Below are 13,373 nucleotides of genomic sequence, written 5' to 3' on the forward strand. Positions count from 1 at the left end.
TAAAAATGGCTTCTTGATCACCAAATAAACTTTACAATCAATTCTGAATGATCATGTGACACTGAAGACTGGAGTAATGATGCTGAAAATTCAACTTTGCCATCACAGGAATAAATTACATTTTAAAATATATATTTATGTATTTAATCAAATAAATGCAGCCTTGGTGGGCATAAGAGACTTATTTCAAAAACATAAAAAACCTTACCAACATCAAACTTTTGAACATAAGTTGATCCAATGCTGAAATTTCCAACGCTATCTCACGACCAATTCATACGTATTTTACGAGGTTGCTAATTCACACGACCTCACTCGCACGATTTTAAACGATTTGTATAGACCCCAGTGACAGGTAGGTTTAGAGGCGGGGTTAGGTGTAGGTCATTCGTACAAATTCATACAAATTGTGCAACTCGTAAAATACTGTACGGTTTAGAACAAACTGTATGAATTTGTACGAGTGTGAGGTCATACGAATTCGTACGAATTAGCCACCTCATAAAATATGTACGAATTGCCATGAGATCAGGCTGAAATATCAGGCCACTCAAACAAACAACATCAATGTGTTAATGCTGCCACACTCTTTACAGTTTGGTTGGAAATCAACCAACATTGCCAAAATGACACCTTTCAGTTTAAACAAGATCCGCATATGTCCCATTCACTGTTAAGTTGAGCTTAGCTGTACAGTACAATCAGAGACAGTTTACTTTAAGTTTATATGAATAACAGGCACAATAATCTAAACCTGAAAGCTCAATTATGGTGTACATCATCTATGAAAATATATTATGTGGGTAAGGAGGCTGGGATGATTGTTAATGGCTGCTGAAATCTTCATTGCTTGGAGAAACGCCAGAACACTATTACGTTACCTCCCGCATTTGCTGAATTGCTGTACAAAGACGGAAAACATCCTGTCATCCGCTTTTGTAGTAATGTCATCCACCCTGATTTGGCTCTTGTTTTGTTTTTGTTTGTCTAATCTCTAATACATCAGATTTATTTGACATACAAACACTGTGGTTTAGGCTCAAATATTGGTGCTATACAACTACTATACCAACTCACATTCAACACTGTTTGCATTAAGAAACATTTAATAATATTTATATTTCTGTTCCTGACAAGGGGATATCTCTGTGTGGCTGGTAAAAGACAGATCTTTCCATGGCTGTATTTTCAGACTGTGCAATAAAGAGCTACAAATAGCAAGTGCCAAACTTAGGTCAACCATTTTCAATGGTGCAAGCCCGGAGAACAGCAGTGGCCTGAGATGAAACTGATCTATGCATTGATGGTACTGTACAACCTCACAGAAACAGTCTGGAAACAGAAAGCAAAAGTTGAAATTCATGCAAAAAGGAATGTACATGTAGGTTAAATTCCATTCTGGATCCATTCACAAATGCATAAAACAGAGATACTCTGTGTCGTTTTTTTGGCTGCTCTGTTTCTAACCGTAAGCATTGGCAGGCTTTTTAACATGAATGAGAGCCGAGCTATATACGGAATACTCTGAACGATATGCTATCATCACTGTCTGAATGTGAGATCCAGAGTAAAATAGCTCACAGACACCAAAGACTGAACATATTGGCACACTGTATTAATCAAATCGAATTCAGCATCCAATTCTTAGGGTACAGAGAAGAAATGAGCTAAACTGGTATTGTCTAAAATACATATTTGGGTCAGACTAGGTGTTAGGTAGGCATTACATAAGCGTGCTTTGAAGTCCGCCAAGACTGCCTGACACTTCTCTCAGGTCTCTCAGCTTAAGTGTAATGTTGCAGTGCTTTTTTTCTACATAACAGAGATACAAATTCACCAATAGGGTAAAATAAATTTATTTTAATTTTTTGGGGTGATTTGCGTGTAAATGACTTTTAGAGATCAGATAATGTCAGATTCTCTTCACTCTCAAGCCATGAGCACAATTCCTACCTATTTCTTTAAAGTATAATAGGCACCGAGTAATACTGAGTGAAAATGCATCTCCTCTCCTAGATAGAGTGAAAATTCTGTCATCACTACTATTCTATTTCAAACCCTCACACAAAGCTACCTCACACGTAGTCCAAACATCATATGCACTAAGTTTGTGGTACTTTTATGCTACTTTTTTAGACAGCCTTTTTTTTAACAGCCCTTGTCTCTGTTCACTTTCATTGTATAAAAAAGCACAGCATGGAGATTCCACTAAATAACTAATTTCGTGTTCCACTGAAGAAAAAATTTTCTTGTGTTGTAATTATAATATATAATTATTAAATAAATAATTGAAAAACGTAAAAAAAAAAAATATATATATATATATACGTTTTTCAATTATTAATTCAAATAAATAAATTAAATTAATAATTGAAAAAACGTAAATAATAATATATATATATATATATATATATATATATATATATATATATATATATATATATATATATATATATATATATATATATATATTATTTACGTTTTTCAATTATTTATTTAATCAGGGACAATACTCATTAATAATACATACAAATCTGCGTCAAATTTGCCAGATTTAGCCAGGTGGCTAATTGTCATTGGCAGGCCCAGTCCTATACGGCAATAAAGGAAAGATTTCTGCAAACCATTTCAACTGTACTTAATACTGAAAATCATTCCAGAAACAACAGAACATGTTTTGTGTCAGAAATCAAGAGCTAGTGCTGTTTGTCAATACAAGAACCTTGAAATTTTATGGAATATCAAGCTCACCAAAGTAAAAAGAAACTCAGTGTCTGTCTACAGTTATTAAACCACAAAAGCAATCCTCCCAGATCAACAAATAAAACAATTTATTGGCAGTGTTTTGTTTTGTATGTTTTGAAGGAATTATAACAACCTGTTCACACCAAGATTCCCTTCATTACCATAAAGATTTGTGCTGACATTCAATTTGCATACATACTGTAAAATGTAAAAACACAAGCCTACTAATATCTCTTTACAGGAAGATCCTTCTACTTTTAGATATTGCTTCTTAAACTATATTGTTCTTAATTGTATTAATATTCTTAATTGTGCAGAATTCATCACAAGGCAGAAAAGGAAGGAGAAAACTGTAGCCAATTCAACTTTAGCACTTCCTCTTAAATCCGAATATCAACCCTTAATGCAATCTAAAGACAGAGCTCTTCCCAGACTAATCAGCTGGACGTTTCATATTTTTCTGAATCAAAATGTAACCAATAACACAGTTAACACGTCGTTCTGAAAGCAGATCAGCATCAGAGTAACAGGTCAGATCATCTTTAACCAGTGTCCCTGCCTTCTGTACAAGCTGAAGTGACAGCTGTCACCTAGAAAGTCTTCTTAAACAAGTCTCCCAGATGATTTTCATGTGCAACGGTGTGATATCGGTCGTAGTTTCTTACCTAAATAATTTGTCCTGACCGCATATGGATCTGTGCATCCAATAGCGCGTTTTCGCACATCCCAAATGAGGTTGCCAGAGCAGGACATGGTGTTTAAACCTCTAATGCTGAGACATGCATGGATGAAAAAGGTACAGCAGACGCTTTTCTTGTGTGTTTGTGTTCCTCCCGTGACGTTTGATTATTATTGTTTCCCTTTAAAGCCACTAATAGTCGCTATAAGTTCATCGACAACTGACACTGGACGAATGAGATAATATTACTCCTCAAAATCGACAACACCGCGGCGATCCGTTTCCGACACTTTGTGCATGACTGCTTTGAGGTGTAGTAAAAATATTTTGCTTCCTGTTTGGCTATCTGCTTTAGCCCCTGCTGCTCTGGTACGTCAAATCCATCTCGAGCCCAAAGCCAATGGAAGGGACAGAGTGGGTCGTTCTGGAGAGCGTCAAGTGTGCGTAGAAGTTACGCCGAACCTTACTTCCTGAAACTGCAGGATCCCTGACTGCATTCAAATCTCAACACTATTTTGTTTCACCTAAAGTATTTGTAACAGTAGTTTAAATCTGTAAGGTGAGAAGATTTGGTAACTGACGTGCTGATGAAAACCACCCATGGTAATGTAAATTTAACAGTAATGACACGTTTAAAAAAATGTAATTCAATTGTAAATATAGTTTTAAAATATGAAAAAATATGTAAACCTATTTGACAAGAATAAAGTGCACTAAATAGTTTCAATGCAAAATAGACAAAACACGTCTTGCAAATATAAACGCAATGCGGTCGATTTAAACAACAAATCAACCAATTCATCAATAAATGTTTGTTGTGAACACTGTGAAGGACGATTATTTATTTATTTATTTATTTTTATGAAATGAAATGAATGGAAACTTTTAACTTTCACGCCCAGCATTCCACAATAATAATCTCTACACACAACCATCAAAACAGCTTCTCTTCTCAAAGCGACCTGACCAGGCCCCGCCTTTTATGAGCGTGGGAACCCCTTCCAGCCAATCACAACAAAAAGGCGTGACCACATTAACCAATCCTTCGCCTTAGAGGCTCATTCACGCTTTGACTCAGTTAGCTTTACTACTACGCGTCCCTACTGACACTTCAGATGACAACATAGCAGTAAACTGCATTAGCAAGGTCGAAAGTAGCACAGTAACGTAGGTTTTTTGTACTTTATGTTCGTCCAAACGTCTTGTTTTCCTGACTACGGGCTCTTGTCTTTTGGAAACATCACGGAACAATAGCAGCAGAGTGCTTTACACGTCCTAAGCGGTATTTTCGTGGGTGCAGTGCAGAGTCGGCGTCAGAGCAGATCTACTGGAGGGGCATTGGATCATCGGCGGGGGGGCACTGTCGTTTGATAAATATTTTTTGACGCATTGGCAAAATCATAGTAGCATGGAAATCCAGACCTAAATCTGAAGGATCTATATAGAATGACAATGAAAGATTTAGACTTGGGTTTTTATCTAAAAGAGGAACAGAAGACAGCGCTGAAATTTGCTGTTTTGCCGACCGGATACGGCAAGAGTCAGTTAGCTCCAATGATCTATATAGAATGACATTCTACCCTATAATGTTAGCTCCAATGATCTATCTATATAGAATTGTGACGAGTGGGGCGGGGCCGAGAGCCGTGGGAACAGAGCGAGGCTGGTGGAGTGATTGGGAAATGAGCGACACCTGCTCCACTCACCGGTCTCGAGTCCCACGGAGGAGATCGGGAGGATACAAAAGAGGAGCGACTACAGTGAAGGACGAGAGAGGACCTGGCCTGGGTTTTATTTTGTGTTTGGTTTTTGTTTGTGCGCGGCAGTCGACCGTGAGGGGCTGTCGCGCTGTTTTATCTTTATTTGGTTATTAAAGTTTTATTTGAATGTTCGCCGGTTCCCGCCTCCTTCTTCCCGTGACTATGGAGTTTTTTATTATTACAAGAATGTCATTATATAATTTTTTATTTTTATTTTTACCTGTCTTGATTCCTAATACACAACAGATGACGACTGTTAGTTAAAACGTCCAGAATACGATTCCATATAAGGTTAGTATAGCCTAGTTCAGCACTTTGCGAATGGACAGCGACTCAAGTAGCACGTATAGCCTATTCTCGCGTTCTACGAGTTCAGTAGCCTACATTTTTGGGAAACGCGCGGGGAATTGCGGCTAATGTTTATAACCTTGCACGTAGAGAGTGCTTTTAAGAGCTAAGATAGGTTAGGCTACATCGTTATCGGGAAACCCGGCCCAGAACAGATAGCCTAAACAACAGAACAGAACATAAAATAATAATATAAATATAATATAGGCCTACAATAAATAGCAATATATTTATTATACTTAAATAATTAACAAATTACGACGACAAAAATAAAACACTGAATCAGTTTGAAGCTTTGAAAAACCGGCAAAAAATGTCCCCATCAGACAAAGTTTTTTCGTATAGATGTTTCTGAAAACTTAAGGCTTTTTTCTTCATAAAACGAGTTGGACATCATCACACAAATGTCTGCGTATTAAATCTTTTGGCGGTTGTCCGGAGCTAGCATTTGCAGAAGAAGCGCCAGCTCGGCTCTCATATACTGTGGTACTGGTGGTCGTGGCCGGAGTATCTACGTCTGCTGATTGACAAGGCTGCGGAGGTGTAAACCATTTTCGTAAATCCATTTTTTTTTTTTTTTTTAGAAATGTTTAAAATTAGCTGCTAACAACTGTCTATAATATAGACGGACAAACTGTTCCTCGACTTGAAATGGATTTTGCGCGCGTGCTGCAAAATCAAATGTACCAATAAGCATTTACCTAGTCGTGCGACCAATAAGCAGTTCACCATGACGGATATTTTTTTTGGGCCAAGCCTAGGGGCATCAAACGTGCCCTCGAATGAACAACTGGTGCAAAAACTTGTTTTATGCAGTTTTGCGACCAGTCGGCTGCGTTCTTGTTTCACTTGCGTTTGACTTTCATTTGCGTCACTTTGAAGTTACAGAATAACTTTAACATCTGAGGCGTTTGAACATTTTTTATAAAGATTAAAATAATAAACTTACCTTCTAAATTATGTGCCCCGGACAGTTTTTGTAAAAATAGGCTTTTGGTCATAACCACTCGACTCCACGCCATAGGCCTGTAGGAGGCTCGCAGGCATCAATGACCGCGTACTGGCGGGGGGGGCACGGCTCCTCGATGGCAGTTTGCCGCACAGCCACAGCGCAGGTTGCTGACTGGTCATCAAGCAGTGTTAGCATCTAAAAATCGCTAAAAACGGGCTTTGTCTAACTTGTTTAGCAGTCATCATGGCTATGGTGGGGCTGAGAGCGTCTTACCACAGAATCCTCGACAGGATCGAGCATGTGCTGCCGGCTAAACTGAGACCTTTTTACAACCACCCTGCAGGTAACACAGCGTATTTGTGACTGATACTGATCCGGTTAACCTCTTGAGGTGGCAGCATGACCTGAAGTGTTGCATATGACGGTGCAGCCATACAGACTGCTACCTGAGCAGGTGTTTTTTGTCTCATTGTTTAAGGTCAAAAACAGAGTGACTCCAATGCTTTAAAATAAAGGTAATAATGAACTTGGTACACGAAAGAATCAGAATCAGTCTCCTTAGGTGCATAGCCTAGAATGGAATTGAGGTTAAGATACAGAAAATGTTTTAAGAATGTGCTTGAGATGTATTATAGCCACTGTATAACATGTAGAAATGTATTACTATTATTATTATTTTTTTTTTTTTTTACTTTCTTTTTATTTATTTATATTTTTTTTTATTTTGATTCCTACATGGAAACCATGGTGAATTGTTGTCTGCCGTTCTGGTCTTGCTATAGTTGCTTTTATGACTGGTTTTGGCACTTTGAATGATTTTGAAGTTAAATTGTTAAATGTATGTATTTATACATAAGTGAGAAATAAGAATGTCTTTTCATTTTAAACAGTTGGTCAGTGAAACAATGTCTAAACTTGTGTTTAACTAAATATGTTTAAACTAATAATGTGTGTTTTCAAATTTTGGGGCATGTCTCAATGCTGTTAAAAGTCTTGATTTATGTGATTGTAATTTTCCAACTAGTATTACGAAGTGTAAGTATTATTTATGATTTTGGATGGATTATTGAAACAATAATCAATTGTACATGTAAAATTGTACATGTAATGAAAGATAGTCCTAAAAGAAAAAAGAAAAACAATGTTATGGGTCACCAAAGTGTACTGTATTTGTGGAAAGTGCCCTTGAGAAACCGAAATCATTGTCGGTAATATTGTCTGTTACTGAATAACTGAAAATATTTTCTGTTCTAATAATCTCACATGAGTTTTCTTAAGGGAGTCATTGTGTTTATAATTCTAGTCATTGGTGGTAGAATAAATAGAGATCAAATTACATGTGTGTTGATAAGCAGAGGTTGACTGACAAGAAACTAAAAAAAGATTAAGCGAACAGTGCTGGCATGCAGATTTTCTCCTCAGCTTCACGTTTGGCAGAGGGAGGGGGCATATTTAGTACTAGGGATGACTGATCTTTTATTAAATGATACTAAAAAATTGATTTTTAACATGCTGATTGTTTTTTAGATGTTCTAAAACAAGTCTGTTGCATTATGTTGATCACTGATGGCTCGAACTCCACTAAGCTGATCAGTGCATTGTCTTATTGAATATTTAAACATTGACTGTTTACAGATAATAATCCATAATTGGTTAAACATTTGTCCCATCAGCCATTGTATATTGTATTTCTTAAAGTGCCCCTATTATGCCATTTTTACGGTTCCTAATATTGTTTTGGGAGTCTCCTACAATAGGTTTACATGCATGCAAGGTCAAAAAACACTTTCGTTTTCTCAAAATATGCATTTGATATCACCTCATTTTCCAGCGATTCTCAAAGGATTCGTTTGAAGCAGTTCAAAGATTCAGTCTCTCTAAAAAATTAACTTTCGTTTTCCCACCTGTGGGATTTTTTGTGATCTTTTTTTTGTTGTCCTTTTTCTCTATAAAATCTTTTAGTAATCATCATAAATTATATATCATTTGAAAGCTTAGAAGCCCAAGATTCATCCTGTGAAAACCGTTTTGAAATCGGACATATCGTTACCATGGAAATGGTACTTTAAAATCTTATGGCGGTCTCCTCCCCCTTAGTGGGCAGTGTCAAGTGTCATATTACAAAATGCATTACGGTCTTTTAGAATCAAAACTTTTTATAATCTTGGCAACAAACATATCACTGGAAAGGTCTGAGTCTCAGGATTCCATATTTGGTGGTTATTTTGAGATAGAAGTAAAATTGACAGAGAAATCTAGGGAAAAATTCATTAAACAAAATTCAAAGGAGTTTTGATGGCTCCCAGTGGCTGTTTGTGGTATGACGCCCTAAATAAAATCTCAAAGGAACCTCGATTTCTTTCATATCAACTTCAAATTTGGAACAAAACTTATTTAGACACAAGGCTTTAATTTTATACCAATTTTAGAGTAAAACCTGTTATGTAAAATATTTATAATAAATAAAATATAATAAAATTAATATAGCGCATTTTATTTATAGTACATTTAAACTTCTATAACTTTTTGATACTTTAATTTTTTGGAAAAAAAAATCCACTTTTGCCAAAATCTGCTAATTTTTTTTTTTTCTTTAAAAAGAGACCAACCTTAGGTTTATTTTCCAAAGTGTTCATAAAATACAACAATTTAAGTTTGGATAGTGCACTTTAATGCCTATTTTAAAAAATGGGGGGTGACAGTTAAGGGGCTAAACACCTCCTTTCCATGAGCCTCCTCTGCTCTAATTGGTCAGATGGCCTAGTCTGTTGTGATTGGTCTACAGCGTGTCGGAAACAATACGCCTATTTCAATGGTTCTGTATTTTAAATGCTCTATAGAAAATATAAGCATCTATTATTTATCATTTTTACAGGTTGTGATTCAGTGGAGCAGCTGGTCCAAATAAACAGGATACTGATCCGTCTTTCAACAGCAAGTGTTTTGTGAATCCCGTGTTGAACTCCCCGAGATAAGAGAAGCAGTCGTCAGTAGAATGACGTGTTTGGGGCCGGCAAACATAGAACATAGGCGCACATCATGCAAATGTGTTACCCTGTGACGTGTAACTGTCATGGAAAGTGAGATTTGAATTACTAATGACTCGTTTAGGCTCTACAGAGTCGATTCTTTATTTTAGGAGACAATAACTTTATTTATCGTTCACTTTCAGCTTTACAACTTTGCAGATCATTTACATTCATGTACAGCTACATTACACACTGCATGAACGGCAATATTGGAAATGGCATAATAGGGGCACTTTAATGAAAATTAATTTAAGTCTGAGCTTCGGCATGGTGTGGTGCACATACTCACAACACAAAACCATCAGGTCACAGGGTTGCGGGTATAAGTCTGTGTCCTTTAGTGCCGTGTAAAAAAAAAAAAAAAAAAAAAAAAAACCCTTTACATTTTGGAACAAGATATACATATTTGGTCCCAAATCACAACAATTTTTTTCATCACCTAATAATTCCCTTCTGTGTAAGTGCTTTAGGTTTTGCAAGTTGAATCACCTGATACCTGTCACAATTACACACATTTGACCTGTGAAACATGAGTTTAACTGTATTGATTTGCTTTTTGTTTAGGTCCAAAGACTGTTTTCTTTTGGGCACCAATGTTTAAATGGGTAAGATTAACAACACACAGTATCTAGATGTTCTTTTGATTGATTGATATTTATGTATATATAAATTCATTTCATTTCTGATTTCACACAGGGTCTGGTCATAGCTGGCTTAGCAGACTTGACACGTCCAGCAGATAAACTCAGTACCTCTCAATCTGCTGTGTTGACCGCCACAGGTATATATCACACAGAACCCCCCCCCCCCCCCCTTCCCCCCAAAAAAAACGGAACAATACAAAGATCCCAATCTCCCTTGCTCTCTGTTTTTCAGGACTTATTTGGTCCAGGTATTCTTTGGTTATTATACCCAAGAACTGGAATCTCTTTGCTGTAAACTTCTTTGTTGGAGGTGCAGGAGGATCACAGCTCTTCAGAATATGGAAGTGAGTACTCTCATTCACCCACAGACTACATGCTACATGCTACTACATTCCAACCAGACCTTGAATTGACACAAACAGCATGGCAGTGAAGTGCATCATATCTTGTTTAAAAGCCATCTGATATCACGTCATTCACAACAGCTATGTGTAATTCATTTCTGGATTAGTCGATGGCGGTGACAAAAAAGTAAAACTTCGTCAGCATGAAATATTTTAATAATATTAATAATATTATTAAATTACACTCATAATTTAATTTCTCATGACCATTTTCCACACTCTCTCTAAACAAAACAGTATGCTTTATTGCTGTTGTGCCATTAAAGAACAAATTTTTTTCACATTTTATGTGCCGTGAACTCTATTTATCTACACTTCAATAAGACTGGTAGCAATCAAGCAAACCGGGTCTTCCAGCATATTGTGTAATTCACAGCATTCCTATGTGGTTTGGAAAAGTATGGAATTTAATTTAATTAATCTGTATGTTGTCACTTTGAGAAAATCAATGAAAAAAAACAATGTATTTACAATTGACTGTACTATATACCAAATATAAAGCTGAAAATAATGCTGTATGAATGATTTGTTAAACATGTACGTCTGAAAATCTACTGAGAGGTTTGGAAACTTAAGTCTGAAAAGTATGGAATTTTGAAATAGAAAATGTGGAGGAACCCTGAATTTAGGCGTGTGACTAAGTTGGGGGATGTTCAATATATGTGTTCTTTATTCCCCACAGGTATAACCGGGAACAGAAGACAAAGGAGAAAGAAGCTCAGGCTTGATACCAGTGCTGTGCAGAGTGCTTCCAGAGGACCGAAAGGGACTCTCCTCAGCAGGTCCCGCAGAAACTTCCCCTCCATCATCAGTCTCCACACACTTTCTTCATGAACAGAGATCATCTGATTCTTTTAGAGTTCAGGTCATTGTCCCGTGCCACTAGTACCTATAGCAACAATTATTACGGTTGTTTATACGCACAAAATGTTACATATACATATAAGTATGATTGTACATTCTTTAAAAGGCTTGGGTTTCAAATGCATCTTGATAAAGGAGCTTTCCATCCAATATACTTGATTTACCATCATAATTCTTACCATTGAGTGAATTTCTTCACTCAGCCTCTGTCATACTTTACCAAATACATTTTAAGGTCTCTTTCATTATATGTATTTCTTAGGAAATATTAAACATCTGTAATTATTTTTTTTTTTTTTTTTAATTTTTACACATCCATAACATGAAATTATTTTAGTCAAACCCCATACTTTACAACATACTGAACTTTACTGTAATATTGGACATTTTTTATCAAAATAATAATAAAGTTACATACAAATTTACTAAAAGCGTCTTGCCCTTATAATCAGATGTACTGTTAAATGTTCATGTACATTTATCTGCCTAGTTATTCACCTTTATCTTCCATTATAAATAAATTGCATACTTTAAAGTTACTTATTATTTGAAACAGTTAAGGAGTATCATACTACCATATTACTCATACAATTTTTACTGTTTATTCTGCACATAGTAAGGATTTTTTTGTAACAGAATGTGCAGTGTACAACCTGAGTACATATATCCCACAATGCAGTGCACACAACCTGACCTATTTCCAGTGAGACATTCAAGCTTATCAGCGGAGATTTTTAACACCATTATTATTGTTTACTTATTATCAGACAGCCAAAATTATTATAATAAAGCATTTTCTAGATTACAAACATCACTCTTAAAATTATGTATGAGGTTACATTTGACAACATTGTAACATTGTACTGTTTGAAATGTTTACTGTTGTAATCTACATTATGTTTCAAATATTATTTATTATCTAAACATAGTATATACTATACTTATTAACTAAAATGGTATATACTAAGCAGTAGTGTACTACTTTCCCACTTAGCCTATGTGTTTCTGTGACAGCACACTGTTGGCCCCATGTGGTGCTACAAAAAACTGCATTCAGTAGAATGAGATTGGAAATGCAGATAGTGTGATCTACATAGAAAATGTTTCTGGGAACCATTTTGGCCCTGAAAGATGCTTCATCCACATGGTAAAACATTGCCTCGCCTACAGGTTGTTTACATATATAACATTGGTTAAAAAAATATTTATTTTTTATTAGTTTGAATGCCTATGTAAACAAGAGACTGTGATGTCTGGATTGGCACCAAGTCTGAATGTCTCATGTGGAGATGTAGGCTGACATATTTTTGAGTGAGACCAATAATGACTAATCTTGTAAACGCAGTGTCCAAACTTAACAAAACATGGAACACATACATGACAAACTTCATGAATTTCTGATGCTTAGGGCATGTTGATCTGATCTTTTCAGCAAAGTTATGCAAGTAAAAAAAATGAAACCTCAAGTCCATCCTTGTAGCGAGTCCCTTAGCACACAAGGCCATATCAATCCTTTACCCAGCTTGTGATTTATTTTACAATGCTTGCGAATGTCACCTATTAAAAGATAAACAATTGTAGTTAGTATGAAGTACAGTTTTACATATTTTATAATTAATAACATGTTCGATTTCTCATAATTTATTATTCTTATCTTTTTCCAGATTGTCCTGCTCTAAAAAAAATTTCATTTAAAAATTCAGTTTTTGAGTTTTATTTTGACTTCTGCCACTTTTTTTAATTAATCTTTCATTATGAATTTTTATTATTTTATATTTTAATATGATATTGTATCCATGTGTTCAGGAATAAAAAATTGTTTTTATCTCAGTTATTCTCAGATTTATTTATTTGTAAATGCATTTACATATATATAAAAAAAATATTTCTTCTACAATAATTTGATCTTTGATCATTTTCTTCCTGACTGGATCTTACTGCATCAAAA

General features: G+C 35.6%; 2 protein-coding genes across 4 annotated transcripts in view; one reads left to right on the forward strand and one right to left on the reverse strand.

Moving 5' to 3' along the window:
• LOC109087808 (DDB1- and CUL4-associated factor 6-like) overlaps positions 1-3,840 on the reverse strand; it is a 28,575-nt gene extending 24,735 nt beyond the window's left edge. Inside the window, exon 1 of one of the 3 annotated variants that reach the window (XM_042763998.1) lies at positions 3,411-3,840. In XM_042763998.1, coding sequence (XP_042619932.1) covers positions 3,411-3,498 — 88 coding nt within the window. In that variant the 5' untranslated portion in view covers positions 3,499-3,840. The remainder of the gene's footprint in view (positions 1-3,410) is intronic. The other 2 variants (XM_042763999.1, XM_042764000.1) reach the window with 2 other exon arrangements.
• Positions 3,841-4,474: 634 nt separating this feature from the next.
• LOC109087826 (mitochondrial pyruvate carrier 2-like) lies at positions 4,475-13,255 on the forward strand. Its single transcript, XM_042764010.1, has 7 exons — positions 4,475-4,727; positions 5,975-5,982; positions 6,709-6,827; positions 10,078-10,118; positions 10,210-10,294; positions 10,390-10,501; positions 11,244-13,255. Exons 3-7 carry the CDS (start codon positions 6,728-6,730, stop codon positions 11,287-11,289), a joined length of 384 nt encoding a protein of 127 aa, XP_042619944.1. The 5' UTR covers positions 4,475-4,727; positions 5,975-5,982; positions 6,709-6,727; the 3' UTR covers positions 11,290-13,255.
• Positions 13,256-13,373: the final 118 nt, after the last annotated feature.

Source organism: Cyprinus carpio, chromosome A9 (genome assembly GCF_018340385.1).
Source record: "Cyprinus carpio isolate SPL01 chromosome A9, ASM1834038v1, whole genome shotgun sequence".
Classification (NCBI taxonomy): domain Eukaryota; kingdom Metazoa; phylum Chordata; class Actinopteri; order Cypriniformes; family Cyprinidae; genus Cyprinus; species Cyprinus carpio.

Excerpts from the sequence above, each read along its gene's own strand:
- LOC109087826 (XM_042764010.1), top strand. The coding sequence starts at position 6,728 with ATGGCTATGGTGGGGCTGAGAGCGTCTTACCACAGAATCCTCGACAGG. Across the intron at positions 10,119-10,209 it reads GGGCACCAATGTTTAAATGG|GGTCTGGTCATAGCTGGCTT; the intron begins GTAAGATTAACA and ends GATTTCACACAG. Across the intron at positions 10,295-10,389 it reads TGCTGTGTTGACCGCCACAG|GACTTATTTGGTCCAGGTAT; the intron begins GTATATATCACA and ends TCTGTTTTTCAG.